This window comes from Anoplophora glabripennis, unplaced genomic scaffold (genome assembly GCF_000390285.2).
Source record: "Anoplophora glabripennis isolate ALB-LARVAE unplaced genomic scaffold, Agla_2.0 scaffold40, whole genome shotgun sequence".
NCBI classification, from domain to species: domain Eukaryota; kingdom Metazoa; phylum Arthropoda; class Insecta; order Coleoptera; family Cerambycidae; genus Anoplophora; species Anoplophora glabripennis.
Window position 1 is genome coordinate 1,609,219 of NW_019416268.1, and position 27,383 is coordinate 1,636,601.

The 27,383-nt window shown below is 29.1% G+C and overlaps 2 protein-coding genes across 3 annotated transcripts in view; both read left to right on the top strand.

Annotated features, from left to right (window-relative positions):
• Nucleotides 1-2,979: 2,979 nt before the first annotated feature.
• LOC108903244 (post-GPI attachment to proteins factor 2-like) lies at nucleotides 2,980-6,143 on the top strand. The gene is made up of 3 exons (XM_018705343.1): nucleotides 2,980-3,479; nucleotides 3,532-3,732; nucleotides 3,787-6,143. The coding sequence occupies exons 1-3, from the start codon at nucleotides 3,053-3,055 to the stop codon at nucleotides 3,918-3,920; spliced, it is 762 nt and encodes a 253-aa protein (XP_018560859.1). The 5' UTR covers nucleotides 2,980-3,052; the 3' UTR covers nucleotides 3,921-6,143.
• Nucleotides 6,144-10,557: 4,414 nt separating this feature from the next.
• The window catches only part of LOC108903266 (zinc/cadmium resistance protein), a 32,910-nt gene continuing 16,084 nt past the window's right edge, over nucleotides 10,558-27,383 (top strand). Inside the window, exon 1 of one of the 2 annotated variants that reach the window (XM_018705379.2) lies at nucleotides 10,558-10,805. The gene's annotated coding sequence lies outside the window, so the exon portion shown is untranslated. Of the gene's footprint in view, nucleotides 10,806-21,795; nucleotides 22,060-27,383 lie in introns of those variants that run through there. The other variant, XM_018705378.1, reaches the window with a different exon arrangement.

The following is a 27,383-nucleotide window of genomic DNA, read 5'->3' on the forward strand; positions in this document are numbered from 1 at the left end:
TTCATGGTAGATTTCAGAATAATACATTGAAATCTATCATTTTTTTTAGATTTCAAATTTGCAACCTGGTATTTTTTTTATTTTTTAGCCTTAGTTGCAAAATGAAATATATGACGCACACGCGTGATATAGTTATATATTATTTTATTACATATTCGGAAAGCTTATGAAAAGAGCTTTAAGTTAAAAAAAATCATCAAGATTTGTTGAAAAATAACGGAGTTACAGACTGGCTAAAAAATTTCCAGGTTGCAAATTTGAAATTTAGAAAAACAAATGATAGATTTCAATGTATTATTATGAAATCTACCATGAAAAAAATCAGTGCGATTGTGGAAGATGCTCGGGATCGCCCAGACTAATAACTGGTTAATTTGTTTCTAAGGCCATAACTTGTAAACTATTCTACTTACCGATTTCAGATTTCGTATGAGTTAAGTATTAGACAGAGGCAAAGATTGAGAGGATGCGGTGCCAAAACGTTCTGGTAATAATAACGCAGTTTATAAATGTTTAATTCAAAAGTCATAAATAAACTTCTTCTGTTTATAACTTTTGATCTAATCAATATTTTTTGACGCTCGAGGGCTAATTTTATACCTAGGTCCTTTGAAGACGAAAAAAGAGTATTTTACCGTTTTCTCTTGGAAATGAACGGAAAAAAGTTATAAGCGAAAAACGTGAATTTACGTAAAAATTATACAATTAATCACCCTCTAAATAATTTTCCCCCCATTTTTATGACTGTGAAAACTAATATGTTATTTGTACATAATATTTAGCATCTATAGTGATAAATTCAGCTTGCTGAAACAAAAAGTCATGAAATGGTCATTACTCAGCTCTTTTTCCTGGACTATTCAGAGTTCAGTCTGGAAATGTCAGGGAATTGCATTAATTTCCAAAAGATTTTTGAAATTATAATTGTGATTGGTCTTTATTTACGAGGTACTGCGCTGAATGTCATATTTTTTTTAATTATAATTCTAAAATATTTATTTTGTCGGAATTCTAAATAAACTTGATTTTTAATCGCGAAAATTATAAATAATTCTTAGATTTTTCAAAGAACATCAGAATTTTTGCGAAATTCTAATAATAATAATAATAATAATTTCTGTAAGTTGTTTTTTACTTTTACAAAATGTAGAGATGCATGTAAAATGTTCGTTAATCGTTCATGAATATTTTCAATGGAACATTTGTAGGACTTTTAAAGCATCGGAATTTCCTCTGAAGTATTATCTTTCCTTACCGTTTGTTGTTTTGAGGCATTTTAACCAGTTTTGCGGAGAATATTGTTGATTAATTGTTTAAAGGTTATTTTAATATATCTCTTACTTTTATCCTACCCTATCTGTCTTAAGATAATGTATTGTTAAATTAAGGCTGAATTTTTAATATCAATTATGAAATGTAAGATTAAAACTGTACCTAATTGTTCACCAAATTCCTTTTATTTTTGCTATTAAAAATAGGCCTTAGAAAAAGCGACCAAATATATATATATATATGATATATAAATATATTTTATAACAAGATACGCCTTATAGTTGTAGATATATGATATATATAACTAATAATGAAAGTTATCCAGTTATGTTGTGTAACAAATTTTATAAATATTTTATTCTAATGTTGTAACTAGGTAGTGACTTGTGATTGACCAATATTATGACAAGTTTTAGTCGTTCGTTGAAGAGTTTCTACATGGAATTGTAATGGTAAAAGAAAGTGATGATTGGATTGTGATACTTTATTTTTGTATTTTAAAATGGACAGGGATAAGAATTTTATTTATAAAGTTTGTATAGATTGTGCCTTTTATTTATTTTAATTAAAATTATGCCTATAGAAAGGTTAAATATGTATCGATTTTAATAAAAGTTTATTGAATAACATGTGTAATTGATATATCACAAAACGCTATCAATTTTAAATGTGTATTACTTTTTTAATTAAATAACAATAAAAGTATTACAAAACTAGGCAAACAAAATATTGAAATAACATTTTATAAACATACTCGCAGATGGACTTCGGGGTAACTTTGGCTAAAAGCAAAATACATCAAAACAGTCTTGGAATACATAATTTCGAAACGCTTCAAAATGGCTTAACAATTCCTCTAATCAACTTTTGAATTGCTAGAAAGCACCAGAATAACTATAAAATATATAGAAAACAATAGAAAATTTTAAAGTTCATCACGAAGACATTAGCATTAGAATATAAAAATGCAAATCAGTTAAAGTTTAACGAACAACTTGAAAATATTTAAAAAAGTGGGAAATACATCAAAATAGTAGAAATGGCATCAGAATACGTTCAAATCCAAAAATAGTCTAAAATGGAAAAAATATTTCAAAAACTACAGAATGCATCGGACCCTTTCAAAAACGGAAATATTTCAAATAGAAAATGTTTAAATATGTATGTATGTACCTTGAAAGGTCAGAATCAATAATCAAATATCAAAGATAAATGACGGGGAGCAAAAGCTTTAGTCGCTCGGGACTTCACTTCCAGGGTTATTAACCTTTGGCCATTGGGGTCACTTATTTTTTGCTATACCAAGAACCTTGACCTTTGGCGTTTGGGGTCATTAATTAACCTTTTAACCTTTGGAAGTACTTAGATAAGTTTCTGTTTTCAAGGTATTTCCAGGTATTGTAAAACTTTGGAGGTATTTTGATATATTTAGTTATTTTTGAGATATTCCGAGGTTTCTGAAGTTTTATTAGTGCTATTTTGATGCATTTGTTTAATTATAATGTAAATAATCTCGAATAAAGTAGTGGGTTTACTATATAGGTTCATACTTTCATGTTACAATTTCTTTGGAACTTATGCAACTAACTATACAAGCCTTTGAAAATATGTGTTGCCTGGTTTTTTGTTAAAACTGCAATACTACTACTATTTTTTTATTGACAATCGAAACTATTTTGACAATTTTGACAGGTCATTGTGCGAGAAGCAGAAACATAACCATAGTTAATTAAAATGAACGTTTAAAAGTAGAAATACTTAGTCAAACTGAACTTAAGAAATGTCTAAGGAAGCCCGTTATGGTTTATTATACAGTGAATACGAGTTTTCTCCTTACTTCCGAATTCCTTTTGAAAAGTTTGCACTGATTACTGTATGCTTCCCTTTGTTAGCATTTGTATTTTGTATTGGTTACTCCGTCCTTTTTAATTTCGAGAGTGCTACATACACGCATTGTCAAGTGTATAATATGTTACCCTCCATATCTGCAGCTATTGGAAATTTTTCTCCACAAAGAGAAATTTGGCAAGGTGCCATAGCAATACACGCTGCCCCAAGGTTTTACATAGCAGTCGAGTATTTACACCACCATTTTAGTGTTCTGTTTCCTCAGGATATATGGATTGGACAGATAGCTTTCTTTTTAAACGTCGTGGAAAACATAGCACTGATAACATTATCGTTTTTCACTTCGTCAAAGTTCTATGGTATACTAACTGTTCTGAGGTGATAGTGATAATAAAATAGTTTTTATTTTAGCTGTGCACGAGAAGGCGTTCATTACTTTTATCCTGGGATCGGAAATGTACATGGTTTTAACATGTATTCTGCAGAGTAGGTACAAAAAACAGTCTCGAGTTAGTTTGAAGTGGAAAAAACGTTTCTTAGCTACTAATATAATGTGCATTGTTGCTGCTGTGTATTTTTTCATGAGGCACAATTCGCTGTGTGAACCTTATGGTGAGTAGTTTGCGCTAACAAGTAATTATATAAATTAATGTATTTTTATTTTAGTGTACACACTGTTTGCTTTATCGGAGTATATAGTTGTACTCTCCAACATGGCGTTTCATCTGACTGCCTATTTTGATTTTGAAAACAAAGATTTAGTAGTTTATAAACATGGTGTCGCTCTAACAGAGAGATAATATTTGGTTATATAGCTAGTCATTTAATTTATCGTATTACAGGAGTAAATGGTAAGTTTTATAAAAACATGTAATTTGTTTTGGATTCAAACAATTTAGTTGAGTGATTTTTATTTTTCTTACACAGGTATTCCGTTTATTGATAAAGGCAGTTTATTATTTATTATTAAGAATTTATTTCAGATCGCCATAACAGATGTTTTTAAAATGACAATCTTTTATATCAAGTAATACTGAGATGGAAATTTCATAAAATAAAAGTTTTTCTTTTCTTATCTGTGAAAAAATAATTGAAATAAACCCTTGTGTCAAAAAGATCAATTTTTGTGAAGACACTTTTGCCTTGCTAAAAATAATTAAAAAGGAAAAGTTATAATTTCGGAAAACAGATTTTCGAAATATTAACAACTTTTTATAGTGCGGGATCTCTAGGGATGTTTATTGTGTTTGTTTGCTTTTTTTGTGTCAAATTTTTAGTGAAGCAAAACTATTTTCACAAAAATGTCTGACTGATCCTTTTAGCGGAAGGCTTTATTTCATTACGTATTTTTTTAATTTTTTCACATGTGTACTGTACTACCCAATAAATAAGGAAAAAATAAAAGTGTTGCATAAAAAATTGGAAATGGATGTGACAATTTACTTTTTTGCATAATAACAATAAATAATAAGCTGCTTTTCTATACAAACATTTGTGATTTATTTACTCTAAAACGACCTGAACAGGGTGAATTTTTTTATATCGATATTTACATTTTTATATGAAGTTTTATCTTTTTTTTTAAACTTATGGGGCATTATGGTTAGTTTTTATGAATAGATGTATCACACTTTTTATAAACTTGCCATAAAATGTATGAGTGTTTCAAAACTGGAAGTCATTACTATAAATAGTTATCGGAAACATCAACTTCTTATCTTAGTCTGGATTAATAAATGATTTGATATACATTATGGAATGACAAATGCTGGCATTTGAATTTCAAGGAAAAATGTAGTTTTTTAACTGATTGAATTTTGAAAATGTGATATTTAAGCATTAAATTTATTATTTTTATGTTCTGCATCTGGTTTATGAAAAATCAAAAGAAACAGTTTTGAAACATTTTATTTTAGATAGGGACGAACCAAGTATTTTGAAAATTGTGATTTTATATATTTTTTTAACGCTACTGAATGACCATTAAGCAGTAGGATAGTTACTCTTTTAAATATTGTACATATGTAAAAAAACTTTTAACTTATTTTTATTTTATGTGTATTATATAAATACTTCTATAAAATTATGAGTAATTCATCAACATTAAAATTTTACAATTTTTTTGGTCACATTTGGTATTATTTCCACATATCTTAAAATCAAAATTTGTTAAAAGGAAATTTAAAATATTTATGATAAAAAATGTCATAATTTTATACCAGGTGTATTCTGTTCATACTTTTCATATAATAAAATTATCATGAGTACCTGTATTGTCCTCTGTTTTATTTAAATTGATATTTTTGCTTTAATTAAGGAAGCAAAAATGACATTTTATACAAACCAGGAGAGAATATTTGTCATAATATATCGCACTATTTTATATATCTAATATAAATGCACCTTTTTTCTGTGCCAAAGTGTAATATTCATATAACAATATAATATTATCTGCACTTATGGAGACCCAGCAGGCATTTTGACAAATTAATTTTAGATATTTCGAAAATGAATATCCAAATAGCGAAGCCAGATGGTTATATAAAAATAATGTGCAAACATTAATTATCATATTTTTACCACAGATATTTCTATTTACTAAACATTTAAATGGCAATGTATCGTAAATAAAAATAGGGTATACCCAGAGTCATTAGAGAAAAGTATTTATGGAAGAAGCAAGTCTCCAAACATGCAATAATGAGATAATAAAGTGTACTTATAATAGTGTAGAATTTGTATACTATCTTCAGTTATAGTTATTTTTAATCAATTGTTTGAAATTATTCAAATTGTCAAACTGCCTTCTGTGGCTATTCCATGAAGTACCACTCGTTTAAAACCGAAAGCTGTTTTAACGTGGGTGAAAATAAATTGTATATATTTGTTAAATATTTTTCTATGTATAAGGATATAAACATGTACGTTTGTACGCTTTTCCACAGTATATCTTCAGTGTTTTCACTGTAATCTAACATATCATATTTTCCCACATTTTCAATTAAATATAATTTATGTTGAAAGATAAATGGTTTATAATTTTCCCAACGAACCTTATTTGATTTTAACTTTTGTAAATAATAAATAAGTCAAGTTCTTTAATATCTCTTGATGTTAGAATCAAACAAATGTAAATTGTTTCTGAAGATATGGAATAATCAGTGTTCCTAGAGTCAATTTGTTATTCTATTGCTTTCAATTTCAAAACAAAGAAATAGGAAAAATTCACGGCGGGTATTTTATTCATATATTTAAAATAGTAGGTATAAGAAATACGATTTTACAGTAATGATAACTGCTACTTCTTGGTGGAGAGACTATTGATAAATTCGTAATTATTCTAGCAGGTGGCGCCACGGTACAGTAGACTACAAACAAATTTACAGGATGTCCCGTATGAAAACTCCCGATCTGGTTATCTAAAAAACGAATAAAAATATCTAATTTCTGGAAAAAGTACTCTACTGTGTAGTCTAATAGTCTATAGTATAACACGCCCGATTTTCTCGAAAATTTCCGATTTTTGGCTATTTTTTTCAAGTTCTCGTTAACCCCCTGACAGGACGCTAAGTGTCCCAATATTGGAAGATTATTGCATTATCCGCGAAATTGTTACCGCCACCATTTTGAAGAAAACCTTTTTAATTATTTAAATAGTCTTAAATATCAGTTTAAATTGATTGAATACTATGCACAATGAGTGTCCGATTTTTTTTCTAGAAATCCCACTTTTTTTTGAAAAAACGTCCCTAAAAGTCATAAAAAGAGCTGTCAGAACTGAGCCGGGGGACATAGGCGTATGCATTATTTATTAAAAAGCAACAAATTAAATTGTCTACAATACACCACCATAACACCAACAGATAGGAATTATTTACGCAACATCCGCACGATAACAAAGCAACAGTATACTAACGTATACTGAAAAGCATTCTGAGGCACCGGCTCACGCATTTCTTAGTTGGCACGCCATTGAATTGCGGCTCTCTCTGACAGCCAACCATACTTTGGCAACCCCATATTATTAGAAAAATTGATTTTGAAGAAGCTAAACCAATTTTTGTTTCTCAAAAGAATTTTACTTTTCAGGATTAAATATCTTAGAAAAAAAACTGTTTGTAGTACAAAAAGTTTTCAGAATTTCAAAGTTCCAATCATCGAAAAAAAATTGTAATTATCTTTACCTGTATTAAGGGGAATTCATGGACAGTACACTTTTTTTCTATAGAACTTAGATATCTTTTTAAATTTTCAAAATGAATGACTGGTGAGTTTTAAATGGAACACCCTGTATATCAGAGTTTTCACAGAAAAACACTACAATCAAAGTTAAATTAAAGTATTGCTTGGGTACTGATAAATAATACCAAAATTTGTAAGCTGTAGGCTTGAAGATGTTGATAAAAAATCATCATAATCACTTTCCAAGGATGCGATTGTTATAAGCGTTTATCTAGATAATTTATTTTGAATTTTATAACCCGTTTTACACTTTTTCTCCCTTGTAAATGTAAGTCAGTGTCAAAGTAATTGCATTTACTTAAAAAAAGGAAAAGCTATTCTGATATTGTGATAGAAAGTTACAATTAATTAAAATGATATCGTCAACTTATAAAAAGTTGATAGAAATTATTTACAGGAATGATTTCGAAATGTCAATTGTTGTTAATTGGAACCTAGTTTTAATTATCTTGAAGGTAAATTAGTTATACAAAAATTAAGTTGGCATTATCAATAAATAAGTAATTGTTTGCCAAGGCGAAATTTTTATTTCATTGAAAATTTATTTTCATAAAATTATAGGAGGTTGATAAAATTTTTAACAACTGACAGTAGTAATAAAAAATAATTTACTTTCCCTTCAGCGATTTGAGATTTATACATACAACGGTGCTTCAGATATTTCTGCAAAGTATATATATAGTGCAAAGTGGATATAATGCAAACATTTTAACCAATTAACTCTTGAGTCGTGAGCCCCAGGTGTGTCCTGGACTTTACTGGGCGACACTGTTTGTACCTGTCCATACAGTGTCCAAAGACTCAAAATGAAGTATCTAGATTTGAAGTTGAAAACTAAGTTAATTCATCGCGATCTTTTTTGAAATACTATTAAAATTACGTTAAAAACATTGATTTATCTGAATGATGAGATCAGTGATCACCTGTGATACCATACTAACCACCATAATAATACTTAACCATTCTTTAGTTCTCAAATAGCCATAATTTCATAATATATTCCACCCCCACGAAACCTACTATAACTGATGCTATTGAAAAAGTAAATTAGATATCAAATTAAACATGTTTCGTCTACCTTTTTTTAATAATCACTCAGAATATTACAACTAGATAAATATTATCACGATAATGATACAAGTATAGACAAACTCAAATACACTGCAGTTATCTTTAGATATTCAGGGTACCGGGTATATGTATATACGAGGCGTTTAAAACTTAAGTGTCCTAAACCATAGAAGAGAAGGTAAGTTTTAATATTTTTTTTTTTAGAAATTTAGTGTTACTTTTTTATTTGTTCGTTCCTTCCTTAAATTGGACTGTTTTATGTAGTTCAAAAGAGCAGTACATACTCATCTGTGGATATATTTATTTGTTGCTTTTAATTTTTTCTATCAAAATTGTTTCCCGAGGACAAAGGATTAAATTTATCTTTAGATTCCTTATATCTGGCAGATATAGATAGAATATAAAAACATAATTCCGCAATATCTCGTTGAGCTTGGCGAGTATTTCTAAAAGTAACAAAATATATTGTTTGATATTTTTAAACTTATGATGTTATATCTGTGCCGACGTGGCGACTACAATTAGGTAGGTCTATTTTTGTAACATGTATCTTGCTGATATAGATAGATACAGAAACATGCTCATCGAGCGTGCCCAATCTTGCTAAACATATCAAAATATAGACATTGGCCAGTAAATGTTTTTATTTGAAATTTTAGAAATTATTTTCAACAGTTTCGTATGACTAATTACAATTACAATATTTTAAGTCAGCTTGATGTCTGCCTTAAATAATTAAATTGAATTGATTTCCTTTATACAACTTTCGTGAACAATAAAAGAAAGTCTTCCTGGGTACACTGGTGGTCAAGAATCTTAAATTTCTGTTTTTAGATAAAGATTGAATGTAATGAATCTCTTTCAAAACGCTGCTATAATCGCAGATTCAAGATATGAGTTTATTCTGTGAATAAAATGTAAAACAATTTTACTTTTGAAATGCAGGTAAGCAACACAATGAATTTATACTCGTGCTGAAAATAGAATTTTATAATTCTAATTATGTTAATATTGTTTTTTTTTAGATTTTGTAGTCAGTTTGAAACTGCTATTAAAAATGTTTCTAATAATGAGACAAAAGACTACAGAATATGCTAGAAAACATGCCCTTTCGGGATCCACTTTTGCAAAAACCCATACCTAGCAGTCCTAGAATTAAAGCGCAATTGTAGAAACAGATTTTCATACTATCACATATAACTTTACAAACTACTAACAAAAACCATAAAGTGTACCACCTTTTTTTTAAGGAATATATAAAGACGCTCTATCGAACCCTGCTATCAGATTTTGTTCAAAGATTCGTAGGAATTCGTCTTAATTCCAAGACTCCTTCGGGTTTTTGGAAAAATCTTATAGTAGGGCTCGATAGGGCATTTTTTTAGATATTGCGAAAAAATTATGCGGGTGCTAAAATTTAGTTCTGAACTTACGCCTTACACCTTTATTTTAAGGTTCCTACAGGTTTTTGAAAAAAAGACTGATTGCAGCCGTTTAAAGGAAATGCCTTTTTATAATTAATTACACTGAAAAATCCGAGGTAGCAATAGTGTAGCGGTATTTTCAATACTTTTACGCCTCTTTCACACGGACGTTATTTTGCCGATCGGTATTTAAAACGGCTAAAATTTTTAATTACACAACGTCCGTGCGAAAGAGGCGTTACGCTCTATTTAAGTATGTGTAATTTAAAATTTTAATCGTTGTTTTGCCGATAGTTTTAAATACCGATCGGCAAAATAACGTCCGTGTGAAAGAGGCGTTAGTAGTTACAACTGGCGCAAAAGGTTTATTTCTTAAATAGAGCATTTTCCGCTTCATCTAAATGTAGTCGTGGTTGCTATCTATCAGACGTTAATTAACTATTGCCCTAAAGTCCTACAGGGCAACCTAGTTCATAACCAAGTTCCTAACTAGCAACAAACAAACGCGATGTCTTGCTTGTTTGTAAGACCCTATGTATTGCCCCGCTCACCCGCACCGACTGCCGTGTATGAAAATATCAGACTTTGAGCAATGCCTTCCGACCTCTTATCTTTTCAAAAGTAAAAACAATTGCCCCATACTTTTCATTCAATCGCGAAACTTCAAGAGAGGGCAAACGGTATCTAATAAGCGGCACTGGATCCTCGTAGTAACCAATTGTCATCCGCGAGTGAAAGATAGATTTTCACTTGTTTGATGTCGACGACCATGTGCTTTTTGTTGTGTACTATCTGCCAGAACAGTTGCCAGATAACGGTGTAATGTGTAATTATTTCTTTAATGGGTACTGATCGTTGATTTCCATAACTTTGATTTTTTATGGTTTTTAATTCATGTATCTACGTAGGCGTCGAGGGACTGCTATTTATTTTTTGGCAATAAAGAAGGTAAATTTTACAACTTTTATTTTTGTAAAAAAATGCGAGTACTGAAATACTTTTGAGTGATATCATAATTTTGGCATAGAAATTCGAACGCATTTGAGTGTTAGCAGAGCATCGGCCTACTTATTTCTAGGATTCACAATCCAAATATTAATATCTTCCTTTGTTTTGTGTTTATGTTGTAGTGGTTTGTAGATTAATTTGTTTGTGTTTTATTTTTACAAAACGATAACAGTCATTTAAATTTTACTTTAGATACACATTTTGGTGGCACTGGACTAAAAAGTATACTTACATAGAAGTAAAATAAAAATGTTTTTAATTGTCTCAAATTCAATCATCATGAAACCAATATTTGTTTATATATTATCGTACTTACCGCACACTGAACTTTATCTAACTGATATCTTCATTTGGGTTTCATCTAGAATCCTATTTATATTCTTTTATTTACTTAATTTTGAAAATTTTAACTCTACCTCAGACTTATTTAAGAGCTTACAATTATGAAATATTGGCGATACAACACAATTTTAGTTTGAGTGCAAAAATTAAGCACAAGCTAAGCCGAGTTCAACAACCCTTTGAAATCAAATTTAACGCAACAAAACCCACATTTTATATTTAATTGTTATTATGACGACTTTATGTTGTGCATGAACAATGTTTACTTTGATTCATATTTATTGAATACAGAGATAAACGCAAAATATTCAACCAATGCAAATTGTAATTTAATACACCGAGATAACTAATTTTATTGCTTAGATTAGGAAAGCGATAAATTGGTAGAATGTTAATGAAAGGTACCTATAGCAACCTAGAAATTTTATTTTTGGTGCAATTTTCTTGACAAGGACCACTTCTGATACTGACAGTATGATTCTAACTAACGAAGATAAATCTTAAGAAGAAATTTATTTTAGGGTACCTAGGGTCACTTAATATCCTACAGTTGACCTTATATTATATATACAGTGTGTTCTACTTATAGATTAGCCATCCCCGTAACTTTTAATACACTTTTTCTTATCCATTTCTTGAACACACTTCGGGAGCATGTCCCATTCAACTTATAATTCAGAACCATGGCCTGCAATCATTTTTTTTTTCGTTCAGAAATTGATATATACTTCTATTTCAACTCACCTTGAGTAAAAATCCGTTTAACATACTCTTTTAGGCAACCCGCAACAAATTGTCGTAGTTGAAATTGTACAGGCCGAATCTGGTCCTTGTGTAGGTACTATTTACATATAAAAATAAACAAATTAATATTTCGTATTAATATATTACATTTTATTGCGTATTTTTACAATGATTTAGAAGTATTTAAGAACAACCAACACATGTTTCGTAAAATAGATACACTAATGTGATTAAAACTTACAAAAAATGTTATAAAATGCTAAATTTAAATAAAGTAAAAATTTAACATTAGCCGTGTTATTCCTAATGCGCATGCTCGGAAATAATAGCCTCATATGCAGGTGAGATCTTGTTGATTTGTCATCGCTGTCATCATTAGCGTATTTTCTCTTATTTTATTTAATCATGGCATTTCATAGTATTTTGCTTTTCTTGGTATTGTGCCGTGTCAGTGTTTTTTTTTCTTCAAGTGGTTTATTCGTATTCTTAACCAATACCAAACTTTTTTGGAATGATATCCTGTTGCAAGGCTACTTCGCTTATATGAAATTATCTTTAATGCGCATACACATATAATTTTAATTTTTTAATTACTGTAAAGGTCAATATTGTTCTATAAATTTAAATATATAAATTCTATATTCTATAATTCTTTTAGTTTGTCACTCGGGGTTTGAAACTTCTTAAATATTTTTAATATTGCCAGAATATCGTGATATTTAAAGCCATGATAAAGAAGAAATTTTTTTGACACTTATGTCCAAAGTATATAAAATCGATCTAGTAAAAATATTGGGAAATTTTTCATGACAATGTCTACTATGGGGTTGCCTATTATTTGGCGTATATGACGTCACTACTAAAAGGTCTATTGTTGACATTGCCCACAGTTTTAGATCTAACAATGCGTGCCTCAAAAATAGGAAGCAATTTGTTACCTAAACGGTTATAATAGGGTAATAAAAATAACATATGCACCTAATAAATAAATATATTAATAATGATAAATGCGTAACTTGCTGGATGTGAGGTCGTAGATCGTAATGTGGTCTGGATCCTGACATCAGTCTTATTTTCACTTATCTGTTAAATCAAATCTCTAAAACCGATGATAGAACTTTTCTTCTTTAAAAAGATGCCATATTTATTTGCTCCTAGTGCAAGGTAACCAAAATACCAGAGATACAGTATTAATAACTGTTACTAGTTTTATAGATGATGTCGGATTGATATCAAATTTGATATCAATTGATTGAATTGATTTCGAATATTGCCATAAAATGAAGTAATGTGGAAAAACACTTGACCCTTACTTTTTTGTGAAATCATTATTTAACCCGCAACTTTAAAAAATGTAAAGAATTTGACAGACAGTTGTGACATACTCGAGTATGCCTTAATTTCGCCATCTGTTTGTAGGAAGTACAACTAAAATCTTTCACAGAAAGGTGTTACTTAAATAAGAAATTTTATTTAATGATAGTCTTTCTATTACACAAGTTTGATGACAGTATTCTTATATGAAATTATTTGCAAAATGCTTGTACTTGTTATGCGAGTACCCCATTGTATTGTTGCCAGGTTACCACTTTTCAGATAGGTACTTATATTCAAAGGATTTTTTTTAATAAAGAGACATATATTTTACTTATTTGAACATAACTTTGATATTATTAAGTGAATTTATTTGTAATAGACAGACAAACTGGGTTGCTGGCAAAAGTATCAAATCAATAAGCAATCAGAAAATTTGAGTAAAAGCTATTTGAGGTGCACCCTGTGGGGAAAGGATAGCAATAATATAGATTTTTTCGGTCAAAGAAATAGTTACACCGCATAATTTTAATCTAAAGGTTCAGTACGAAACAAATATTTTTAATAATAATTAGGTTAGTCGATATGTAATGTTTATTTGTCTTAGGTTCACCCTGTGGGGAAAGGATAGCAATAATATAGATTTTTTCGGTCAAAGAAATAGTTACACCGCATAATTTTAATCTAAAGGTTCAGTACGAAACAAATATTTTTAATAATAATTAGGTTAGTCGATATGTTATCAGTTTATTTGTCTTAGGTTCAAATTTATCATTATATATATTTTTTGAATTGCATAAGTACAAAAGTTACAAAAATCATATTTGAACCATTTAAAAAAAAGCAAAATTAGATGGAAAGATAAAAGGTCTCGTTAAATTTAATGAAAAAGAATTTCAGTTTAATTATGATAATTAAACTAGCTACGATTGATTGATTGTAATGTATATTCAGTCAAACGAATATAAAAAGCAAATACATATTAGGAAATATTATTTAACAAAAATTATGTTGTTTGTATATACAGGGTGATCCATTAACGGTATCCAGCGGCTATATATAGAAAACTAGTTGTGCTACGATTATGGGGTAAAAAATCTATTAACAAATACGACCAAAATAAATTGATTTAAAATATTTTCAAGTTTGTAACTTCACCGCTAGGGGGCGCAACTGCTATAGTGTTACAGAAAATTGTCGGTTTTTCGAAATTTAGCTTATATAACGTGAGTTGCAAATACATTTTTTAGATACATTGTTAAACCCTTCACAAGTTTTGTTTATTACCATAGCAACGTCAGTATGAAGGACGCTATCTTGACATTTTTAAATTGTCATAACTTCTAAATGCCTTAATCGATTTCAATAAACGATGACTCATTTTAAAGAACAATTAATAAAATTTATTTTTTTGATATAGGAATAAAAATATTATTTTTCTGCGCAACGGTAGACGGCGCTAATGAGAAATGTTTTGTAATTGTCTCCGTTTACTAAAAAAATTAAATGCAACGATATAATTTTTTTTTCATGGCTTGATAGACCATTCATTATGGAAAACAAATACACAAACCGGAGGTCGATATCTTTTTTCGTTTTCAAGTTATTGCTAAAACAGTGAGGTTGTGCTAGAACATCCTCCTTTATTTACTTCTTTAAATAACATTGACATAATCCAAGCCAAAATTAAATTGTAAAACTATACCATATCCTATTCCTTTAATTGCTTTATTTTGAATTTTTTTTGATAACTGCAATGTTTCATTTTTTTCATTTCGAAAAACCGACAATTTTCTGTAACACTATAGCAGTTGCGCCCCCTAGCGGTGAATTTACAAACTTGAAAATATTTTAAATCAATTTCTTTTGATCGTATTAATCGTTAATTAATCACCCTGTATAGGTTTCATTGTTAACACAATAAAAATGTAGTAAACCGTATTTTTTAATTGTCAATTGTTTTCTGGCACTAAGTACCCTTTGTTTTATCTTTATCTTTTCCCGATTACGCCTATTTATATTTTTCTAAATTTCTGCATTATACAAGTTAAATTAAATTTATTAATTTCCAAATCACTTATTGTTTTACTACAACTTCCCTTTGCATTTTTCTTTATCTTATCGAGAAATTCTTTATACATGACATTGGTTTTGTAATTGGTATGTACAATAATTGTCACCAGATACGATTTTATTGCTTCCTACAGCCTTGGAGAACCAAAATAATGATGGTCATATCAATATAGGTATTTGGAACTACGTTTGAAATTTAGTTTGGAACGAAATAGACAAGTAGGGCTGGAGATTTTTAACTGAGAGTGATCGCAGAGAAAAGAAACGTGGAAATATTTTTGTTATACAGAGTGTTCCAATATTAATTATACTTGGAACCACTACTGATTCTTTCGGTGTGAGTAAAACGTAAAATGTGAGATGAATTGTTTTTTTTAAACTGATGTAAAAAATTCACCTGTATAAAATATTTTTGCTTAGAACATAACCTGATGCAACAAACCGTAAACTAATAAAAATTAATATATCATAAGCTCCAAACCTAACTAACTTAAGGAAAAGAACATAGCAAACAGGAATCCGGGTATTCCGATATTCCGTGTTAATTGAGTCAAAATACAAACTTTTTATTGTTGAACTTTGTTCTCTAAAATGTATTCTTTAGGAGTTATAGGCATTTTAATGCTTAATATTGGTTAAAACTCGATGTAGCTCCACAATGAGGCATTTTACCGAAAAAGGTTTTATTTTGACCCTATTAACATGTCTGTATACTTCAAGTAGTTAAACAGTCAATTGTTTTTTTATATAGGTACATTTCTTACAAATTACAAGAAAATTTACTAAAACTTTTCTTTCGTTAGATAGAATGTGAATACACCTGTACATACAATTACTTCCGCTGTTACGTCAGAAAGTGTCTGTACTGTAAGTGTCTGAAAGTCTGTACTCAAGCACTAGAATACAAGATATAATTTAAATCAAACAAAGTTTTCAGGAAAAAACTATTTTTTCTACTCTTGCAGCTAAACGAAACAACTTTGAATAGACAGGTTCATTTAAACCGTTCATTTTGACTCTGTGGTGGTTTCATGTGCAAGAAATATAGAATGTTAAAGAAGCAATGAAAATTATCTGTTCCGCATATTTTAATGCCCACAAATAAAAATACAAATAATCTACGAGTGTCTTTAGATATCTGTAACAGTTGGATTATTATCTGTTGCCCGATTATTTCAAATTGAACATCCTGTATTAGCAATATCTATCTCTGGATTATCTCCTCAGAAATATAAAACATTTTTATCGACCTGATAATTTTGTGCAGCAATTTCAGTTACTCTTTTTATCTAATTGGGTGCGTCTGCCATACAATAAAGAGAAAATTTTTAGATAAATGACCCCCTGCACCAAAATAATCATACGTTATATGTATAAAGTTAATTTAAACAAATTCAAACATTTTTTCTAAAAAACTTTATCAGATGAACTCAAACTATGTTCTTCAATATCAAAAATCTAAATATGCAAGAGATTAATATCTTTTGCACATCCACACAGACAAGATTCCTTTACTGCTGATATTGCGTAGCAGTTGTCAACCCTTGATTTTAATTTGAGACAGAATTAATTTTAGTTATATTCATCAGAACTGCTTCAAACGAATCCATTTTATGAATTTTATGAATAAATTAACATCAACCGACTGCCAACCACAAAACGTAGGAAGTCTATCGCTGTTAGTGTGAGAAAGTAACTTTTTAATGTTAAAAGTTATATAATAAACAATGTTATTGAGATTGCATGAATATCGCGATTCAATTATAATTCTGTGCTAATTCCATTCAGAATTTTTGTAGAGCAAGGTGGGATGAACTGAAAAAACTGTTTCTCTAAAGTCAGTATCTTGGCACTTGAAAGTGATGGTTTACTTTAAATTGTTTACTTTGTACCGTTTTTTAACACTTTAACGATTTAATGGGCATGGTTCATTCTACTTACCTAAGCCATTGCATAACTGATGTTATGCTCGTTATCCTAAAAAAAAAAGAAACTAGAACAAACTCATCGGAATCTCTTCACCTTTTTTATAAAACGGTTTTATATAATTCTAGGTTGCGTCATTTATTAGAATATTCAAATGTTTTTGTTGTTTGTATGTTTAACATTTAAGTAATTAGAATACAAATTGGTATAATATTTTTTTATTAATATTTTTGAGTTCTATTTTATGTAAACACGAAGAACATTAAATGTCAATTTGCTTCACGAAATCATTTTTAAAGTTCAGCAACAAAGCTTTTCAGAAAACTGAGACTGAAGTCCTTAATAACTCTTTTTAACCGTTCGTTTGTTAACAATATTTATCTAAATCAGTTTGTGACAGAAGAATGCAATAACTAATGAGTTGCGAAAGGGTCACGGCTTCCTTGATTAAGAATATAATGCTTCTAGCACTATAATTATTACGCAAACTGGACAATGACATTTTGTAATTATCGTACATCTTAATTTTCTTCTTCTTTTGAATATACCGCAACACTGATGGTATGGATTGTTCTCCATAGATGATTGTTACTTTAGTTTCGAGAATATTTTTTATATTCACACATTAGGTAGCTACAGTAAAGATAAAGTGATTGTTAAACACTATTTTCACACAAATAAAACTGGTAACATTAATTTATCTTTAGTCGTAGAAAGTGAAATGTTTCGACCAAATAGCAATGATGACCTTGCCTGTTTAAATTTCACTTTTTATTACATAATTGCTCTTTTCTTTATGGATCTATCCTAAAATTATGTAATTTTTTACAATAAAATAATTTGTATGTTTGTACATAGGTAATTATTTACTTGTACACCTACATTTTTAGCAGATTATATCAGTTTATGCATTGTATGGTATTTACAAAATGGAATTATACAGGATGTACCGTAAATACGTACACAACGGAAAACCACAGATTTCCCTACTCAAATTAGGAGCTTCGTTTGACCCTAGTTGGCCTTAAAATACCTGAAAATGTTTTTAATTTCACCTAAATCGGCCGTTTTAGAATCCAGGAATATGAAATGTTTTGTTCAATTAATGGTTAAAAAAAACTGAACTTGTCAGAGGTTTTTAAATTCTTGTCAAAATTCGGAGGAAAAATAAAAGTTCATAACAAATTTTTGTCTTATTAAGGCTTATAAGCCTTTTAAGGCTTATTTTGGTGCACTTTTAAACGAAGAGAGATTTAAATTTCCTGAGTAGTAGGTTTGCTGATGATAGACTGATCATTTAAAGTTTGTACTGTTACTACAAACCTTGTCTTCATGAACTCCCCAGGTAAAACAATTCCAGTGTATTCATGATTTTAAATAGGAAGAACAAGATGTATAACCTATTTGTCCTACCCAAAGATTCTCTTTTCAGTATTTGATTACAAAAGACTACAAAAAAAATGCAATATGTCGTTCGCAAAAAAATAATAGGTATAAGACATTTTTTATAGATACCTGCTGGACGATATCTAGCATCTGAATTTATTATTTTTTTTTTTTCGGGAAAAGTCAGTGGTGTATTTTTTATATACAGAAAGTGAATCCGAATTCCAGTTGCAGCCATTGACTAAAATGATGAAACTAAAATTTTACCATTATTCTTTTGTCAAATTTCAAAAATAAACTTCCCGCGACGAATGTTCAAACAAAGTACACTTATTTTTCGAATCTGTTCCCGCAATTTCAGAATTTAAAGTGATATCACCTTCTATGCTCCAGACAGGTAGATACATATTTCAATATGTCGTAAAAGTTTCCATGCAACTGAAGATAAAGAAACAAGTACGTTAATTTAATTTTTTAAGTAGGTATCTTATTATTTTGAGGTTCTTAGGTCCTCTTGTCAATTGTTTCAGTACAAACATAAATTTTGTTTAATAAAACTTAATATCTGTTTATAATGTCGGCTTTATCTTGTTAATTTTACTTGATTTATGTGTTATCTATTATCTAACATTGATAGCGAAAATTTATTTGTCTAGCAATATCCTACTATCAGACAATCAACTCTGTTAATAACTTCCTTAATTAATTTTCCTTAATTTACTTGTATCTGTTCAAGTAGATACTATGTTATAATTATCTTCAATATAAATGTTTCTTATCTATTTAATTATCTATAATCTCTTATTGTAAATATCTCACATAGCTTATTTTTACTTTACTTTAAAATGTATTAAACTAATTGGAAACTTTTCCTAAATTTCGTAACAGGAGTATGCTCCTTAGAAGACAATCTATTGAACATGTTACATCTCACTCATATTATTTAATAATTATTAAAAAAAATAAAAGTAATCTACGCAAATATGAAAAAGAAACACGTACCTGACATATTTAAATAATTAAATAATGTAAACTTTCAAAGGAATTACCTCGTTTCTATTTCATCGCTTTGACAAGATAAACTTGGTAATAATAAGATACTTTACAGGGTGATTTTAAAACATACTAATTCTAATATCTAACGGGTTAGGGAATACGTAATAATCGTTTTTTTTTACATTTAAAAATTCACATGAAAATTAAATGCTTTGTCAAATTGACACATGTCATTCGAAAGAGGACTTATTGCTCTCTCAGACTTTTTTTTGTTGCTTCGTTAGATTTAGTTTTGTGAATTTTCATTCATTTGAAATGAAATATCAAGTTGATAAAATTGATCATTTTTGGCACTAGCTTCTTTTTATTTAATCGAGACGGGGAAAACACTAAAGCCGCTCAAGCTGCTCGAGAAAGTGTCGTATATGGTGATGATGATGAATGAAAGAACAGCCCGTCAATTTTTTTTTTGTTTTGAAGAAGGTGATTTCAATTGAATTTGGTATTGAATTTGATGAAAAGCAGTTAAATCTACTCCTTCCTCAAAATCCAAACAAATCAACAAGGAAATTGGCTCAAGAGATTGTATGTAATCACAAAATAGTAGTAAACTGGCTGCATTCGATAGGAAAAGTTCAAAGACTTGGAGATTGGGTCTCACATGTTTTGAACGAAAACAACAAGAATCAAAGCTCTACAATTGCCGCTGGTTTGTTCTATCGTTATCGATCCACACCAGGTCATAAGGAACGTTTATCGTATTGTCACTGGTGATAAAAAATGGTGTCTGTACGTGAACTTAGAACAGCAGAAAGAATGGTTAAGCCCTAAAAAGCAAGCAATACCAGAACTTCATCCTCGAAAAGCAATGCGTCTGGTGGGATTAGAAAGGGATTGTTTATTACGATATCTTACCCAACAATCAAACCGTCAACGCAGAATTCTATGTCCAACAACTATGGTCACTCCATTCAACAAAATAGACCTGATCAGCGATACGACGTTTTTTTGTACCATGGTAATGCTCTACTACATATCGCTAATATGACCAAAACAGCCATTCGGGAATTAAATTGGGAAGTTTTGTCCGACCTACCTTACTCTCCCGATCTGGCACCTTCTGATTTTCACCTCTTCCGCTCTTTATCAAACTCCTTACACGTTATTCCTTTTGACAACGACAATGAGTTAAGAGCTCGGTTGGATGAGTTTCTCAAGTCAAAACAGAAGAGGCATCGAGAAACTTGTTAAACGTTGGGAGGAGGTAATAAATAATGATGGATAATACAGCACTGATAAGTATTGTAGTTGAAAATAAAATATCATAAATATAAAAAAATAAAATTATAGTTATTTTCCAACTCGATACATATTTTAGAATCCTGTCTAATAATTTTTTCTGCAAGAAAACATAAAATAAAGTTTTTATAGATTTCTCGTGACCAGAATATATCAAATAAATCAACAGTCGGTCTTATTTCTACAAAATCTTAAAGATTTGCTATACAATCGATTTGCTTAGATAATTAAATTGTTATAGCATATTTAATTGCAAATATTAGCAAATTCAAACTTAATCAGCCTTAGTATATAAAAGCTTTCACAATGTACGTAATTTCACAAGATGGTATGGTGTAGGAGCTCTAACTTTATTATTTTTTTGCGAATTTCTTCCAAACTATAGAATGTAGAGAAAAATCAAGAGAATGTCGTCCTGTGATTTTCCTTGCCAAAAGTACAACGGATTTTTACAATACCTTCCAGAAATAGATGGGTAAACAAACTTGTGTGGCAGTGGGAGTAGTGTATTATTATCTGGTGTAGACTGGGCACTTTGGAACGACTGATTTAGCTGCTTTTAAAGACTTCTTTGACCTGGCTCTTGAATAGGAAGCGAAAAATTATGATTTAGAATATGTTCTTCCGGAAAAGGAACAATTATTATGGAAATCTTTGTGTAAGTAATAAAATTATAATGTCCGCATGATTTCCACAAGTCTATCAGCTATTATTCTTGTTTATACAAGATTTTTTTGACCCCAGCCTATACTACTGTTGATCTATCTGCTACCAGACGACATAATAAGATAATCAGTTCGCAAGTTCGGTTGTAACAACTTCAATTCCGTCATTCGGGTACCAAACGCGATACATACATATTTTCTTAAGTGCACACTGCTCCACACTTCTCACACAAATCTCAGGCTATTTGTTGTACTCATATTATCTTAAAATGCTCTTTGAATGGTTCTCAGGGATTAAACTATTTACAACTCAAATAATGGATTGGAGGTTTTTTAGGTCATTAATTTTATAGATATTAAGAGATATATGTATGGTTATCTCAGAGGTTTGATTTAGTCACTGCAAGACACCTTGTGATACACAGTACTTTCATCTGGCTTGGATTTTGGTAAGGATATTATATCTCTAGATCTGTGCATGCATTTATGTGAGTTTACTAAAATAATCTACAATAATTAGAATGTAATAGGTAAGTTAGATTATATTTATTGTCACACAAGGAAATTCACAACAAGGAGTACGCTTTTCTTCTACAGTTCCCTTTGAATTTAGTATAAATTGGATAAAAAATAAAATAACCACATATATTTCCGTTTTCTCAAATAAATTCACAATTATTATTTACGGCCAGGATAGATATCGATAACAAAACTTGCATAAATATGTAACGGAACAAAAACTAACTAATCTAATCTAATATAATAAAAACGGAAGAGTCTCAGGTGTAACAAAGAATCCTTACTGCTCAAATCAAGGTTAGATCTATCTCAATATTTTTAGAATAATTTATATTAAGAATTTAAACAGAAACAAAATCAATATTCTATTACAATTAGTTGAATATGTTTTAATAAATATTTTCTACTAAAACACAGAGGTGAAGTACAAGTCGTTTCTATGAAAAAAATCTGCTTCGTTGGACTGAAAAAGCTGAAAATTTGTTGTCACTTTTGCTTAAGCTTTTTTTCAAAAACTGCTAAAATACTGTAGAAAAAAGTAGTATTTCTCTAAGGCAAAATATTATTTTAAATGAATTAGCAACCACTTATCAAAAATTGCAAAAATAAATATAATACGACTTTGCAAATTATTTTTATCTTTTATAATGAAGTGGAATGGATTACTTAGATATTATCTCTGAAAAAATTTAATCCTTGTTTGTATAAACAAAAATCTTTCAACGTCATTTTCATCAAGGTATTTTAGGTATTAAAAGTGATGCATATTTAAAATATATGTAATATATAATCAAAACATTTTATGATTTGTTTTTGTTAAATTTTGAAGTTCCTTTAAATATTACAACCTGATAGGTGACCAGTTCTAATGCCACTTGACTTTTCACTAGAAATTTATGAGATTGTGGAAACACGGTATCTTTTATTATTTTCTTAATAAAGAAACAAGCAGAAACTAAATGTTGTTACTGATATTATACAGTGTACAGGGATATGTAATTATAGCACAACCTTATGTCTGCTTACAGTGAAGAATAATCTAAAATTATAGTGTCATTGGATTCAAATTATAAATAAAACAAACAAGTTTGTAATATAAGTACTAGATATTTTTAACATCCTTGAATTTTACATTACACCTACACTGTACATAAAAAAGATAAGTTATTTAATAACATAATAATAAGACATACGTAACCCTTTTGAATAATTGAAAGTGATAATATATCGATGGAAGAAAATTAGTTTTTTAAAGGAAATTTTCTGCAAAATTTGAAAAAATATAGGGTGCCTATTTATAAAAAATATAAGTTAGGATTATAACTGAATAATCGGAACTTGTAGAAAACTGTAGAACTTCTCTTGATAATCGGGCCAGATATATCTTAATTACTTCTATCTCCTCGAGAAATACGAGAAACCTTTGAAAAATGCGAAAATTAGCGCATACTGTACATATTACTTTGTATTTACAAATAACCTTGTAACTGAATAAAAAAATTTAATAGACATTCATACTCCACTTTAGTTTAATCCTTCTAAATCAGTACGTGCTTTGATAAAAATGTTATCATTTTTATATGCATCACAAGGTGGTAACAATTCAAATTTTAATTATCTTTTCCGATAAATTGTTTCTTTTCTTTTAAGTTAATGTCAATTGTTAATGTTTTAGATTTGCTTCGATATTTTTGCACAAATATTTTCCACATTCTATTCTGAATATATTTTGATTTTTGTACTAACTACGAAAAATTTATAAATATGTGTGTATTTAACTGTGTCTACTTAGAAAATACATATAAAAATAAATTATATAATTTTATTAAGGAATAAATATTCAGTATAAGATTTATTGAAAAAATATTGTATCAGCAAGTTTACAATTTAATGGATGTTAATATTTGCATTAATTTTGTGTGTGTCAATATCCAAATTATTTTCCACTGTAAGCTTTCAGTTACTTTTTTTTTGAGTGTGTCTACAAAAAATATTTATAGATAAAAGAAGCCCACCTTTTAGCTTAATGGATAAATTATCTTCGTCCATGTTATGATATAGCGGTATTTCTCTTATCATATCCACATTAAACTAACCATAACTCAAATCAACATAGGAAGATAATTTAAATATAATTAGGAGTTTCTTATTTTTTATATCATTTTTTATTTCCTAGTAAAGTTAGTCGAATTTTGTTTACCACAATACATAATTTTGAACGTTTTCACTTTTTTGCAACGAGATAATACATGTAATCATTTTTCTTAAAGGCTTTCACCAAGCCAATGTTAGATAATTACGGTTTTGTGGTGAAACAATTCTTTAATATAACAATGATATCGTCACGCAATGACGAATTTACATATTGAATATTAAGGTCCTTTTTACGAACGATTTAGGTCACTTGAATTAGTCAAATGTCATGTTACAACCACAAATAACCATAATAAGATACCAATAAACGAAAGAAAGATTAATCTGAAAAATAAATATTTGGTGGAAGATCAAAATCATTCATCAAATAATGTGCTCAATTACGAAATTCAAAATTGTATTTCTTTAATTTAATCCGCCACTCTAAATTTTGTAGTTCAAAGTGAATGTAATAACGAGCTTTGTTGGGAAAATTACCTCCTCATGTAACTTAACCTTAAAAATATGTTAGGATGTGTCGTATGGACCATTGCTGAGGAAATTCAGTCATCAAAAACCTTCGGAAGAGTATATATAATCTGGTTTGTGGTTTAAAATTTCGTCTGTGTTTGTTAAAGATGCAGAAACAAATGGTAAAATCTCTGTAACAAAACAATTCCATAAGTTGTAATCTTCCTAGCTGTTACTGTTTACATTTACTAGTTCGAAAAGTTCATAGAGTTCGAAACAACCTATCTAAATTTTATTCATGGGAACAAGTGGACCATAAATGGCAAGGTAGTAACAATGACCATGCTCAAGTTCAACATTAAATCTCAACCCACGTTTCGTGTGTAAAAAATAATGAATTTAAGGTGAACGTACAGTACCGATGCCGAAAAGAAAATTCCTTTGTTGCTAAAGCCATTTCTTCGAAAGAAAAAATTAGTAATGCAATCTAATCTACTAAGGCAAATCACTAACTCTTGTTCTTAAATATATTCCCATAATAAAAATGGTGATCTATGGATGGTTTTCGAGATAACTTATGTTGATTTTTTAAAATATCATCTCTAGGTAAATTCAGCAAAATATACTCGACGTGGATTAACAATATGAAGCATTGAATTTGTAGATAATACAAGAATTCCAAACACCACTGAGTATTCTAGAAATTGGATAAATGGATTTGATGCTTACTATTACTTCTAATCTCTTCAGTTTTACTATTTATTTATTTTTTATTTACTATAAAGTTGAATATATCGCAAATCACTCTAAAACTCTTCATTCATCAAAAGGATGTATAGGATTTTTCTGTGTAAATACTTTAAAAATCAAAAAATACCGTTGACTTTTGGAGTTATAGCAAGCGGCAAATTTATACGCCATTGAATTTTCCTGACTTATAATTAAAACTTTTTATTTAAAAGAGTACAAGAAATATTCCTATATATTTTTGGAACAGTGATCTATTGTTTTCGATTTATTCACGTGTGTGAGAAGTTGATTTTATGCTGAAAAATATATAAATCGAAGATAACACGTTTCGCGAATAAAATAGAACACGTACTTTTTCTTTGAAGTACATTTGTGAATGGCCTTAATGATTAATTTTGAGTTTCCTAATAAAGGTATATCTTTTACTTGTTGATATAATAATAATTTTTATTGACAAACTCAATAAATTTTTATCTTACCTACAGTGTGTCCCGTTTTTCAGGTTAACACCTCTGGAAATACTAATAATTTTATTGATGTGACAAAATCCTGGTCTACTACGATTTTTTAAAAAAGTCGTTTTTCCAGAAAGTAGTATTAGGCATTTTTTTATCAAAAAGATAATATAACCAGGCTATTCAACACCCATCAAAATACCCATATACTAAATTTGAACGACAAATGTCTATTGAGTGTTTTTTTATGTGGTGCCAAACTTCGAAAAATCAGACAACTAAAAATTATAATAAGCAGGTCAAAGATTGCCATGACAGTAAAAATAAATACCAATCGGACAAAGAAAAAATGCAGGCACTATAAATTTAAAACTTTTAATTATATTAATTAATTATTATTAATTATAAAATAATAGCTTACAAAAAATATAATGAAATATAAATACTAAGTTGTTAAACAAACGTTAATCTAAATTAAATTTTAGTTTTTTCCACCAAACCTCCTTCCAGTCGAACACATTTTTCCAATCCTCTTAAATTTAAAAATAATTTACATTGCTGTTGTAGAGTAATCTCTGCACAAGCTTGTCTTATGCAATTCATTAGGTCATCCAAATTCCTTGGTCTAATTTTATAAACTTTTTGTTTTATAAAACCCCAAAAGTCCATAGTTCGAGAAAAAAAAAATTAATTTAGATTATTTTGCAATTTTTTGTTTAACAACTTAATATTTATAATTCGTTATCTAATTTTTTTGTACGTTAATTATTATTATTTTTTTTATGGTGGCCGCAATTAAAACTGTTAAATTTATAGTGTCTGTATTTTTTCTTTGTCCGATTGGTACTTGTTTTCACTTTCATCGCAATCTTTGACTTGCTCATTATAATTTTTAGTTCTGATTTTTCGAAGTTTGGCGCCACATAACAAAACACTCAATAGACATTTGTCGTTCAAATGTGGTATTTGGGTATTTTGATGGATGTTGAATAGCCTGGTAATATTATCTTTTTGATTAAAAAATACCTAATACCACTTTCTAGAAAAATGACCCTTTTAAAAAATCGTAGTATTATTGATATCACAAAAGCCTGGCCGGCTTTTGTGATATCAATAAAATTATTGGTAGAATATAATCTCCTTTCAGGGTACTATTTGTAAAAAAATTGTCTACAGCCTTCTCACATTTCCAGAAATGTTAACCTGAAAAACGGGACACACTGTATATAATAAACCCAAATTTCATTAATTTTTCAATTTTTCGATTTGTATAGATTTGATATTTTTCAAAACAATTAACATTAACATGACCATTCTGTATAATAAAAACTAACTTGTTTATGACATAACAAGTTTTTCCTCAAAATTATCTAAAGAGTTCTCCCTTCTTTACTATCGTACATTATTTGAGGACTATCCTGCATAAGCAATTTCTCAATAAAATC

Excerpts from the sequence above, each read along its gene's own strand:
- LOC108903244 (XM_018705343.1), top strand. The coding sequence starts at position 3,053 with ATGTCTAAGGAAGCCCGTTATGGTTTATTATACAGTGAATACGAGTTT. Across the intron at positions 3,480-3,531 it reads CACTTCGTCAAAGTTCTATG|CTGTGCACGAGAAGGCGTTC; the intron begins GTATACTAACTG and ends TTTTTATTTTAG. Across the intron at positions 3,733-3,786 it reads TTCGCTGTGTGAACCTTATG|TGTACACACTGTTTGCTTTA; the intron begins GTGAGTAGTTTG and ends TTTTTATTTTAG.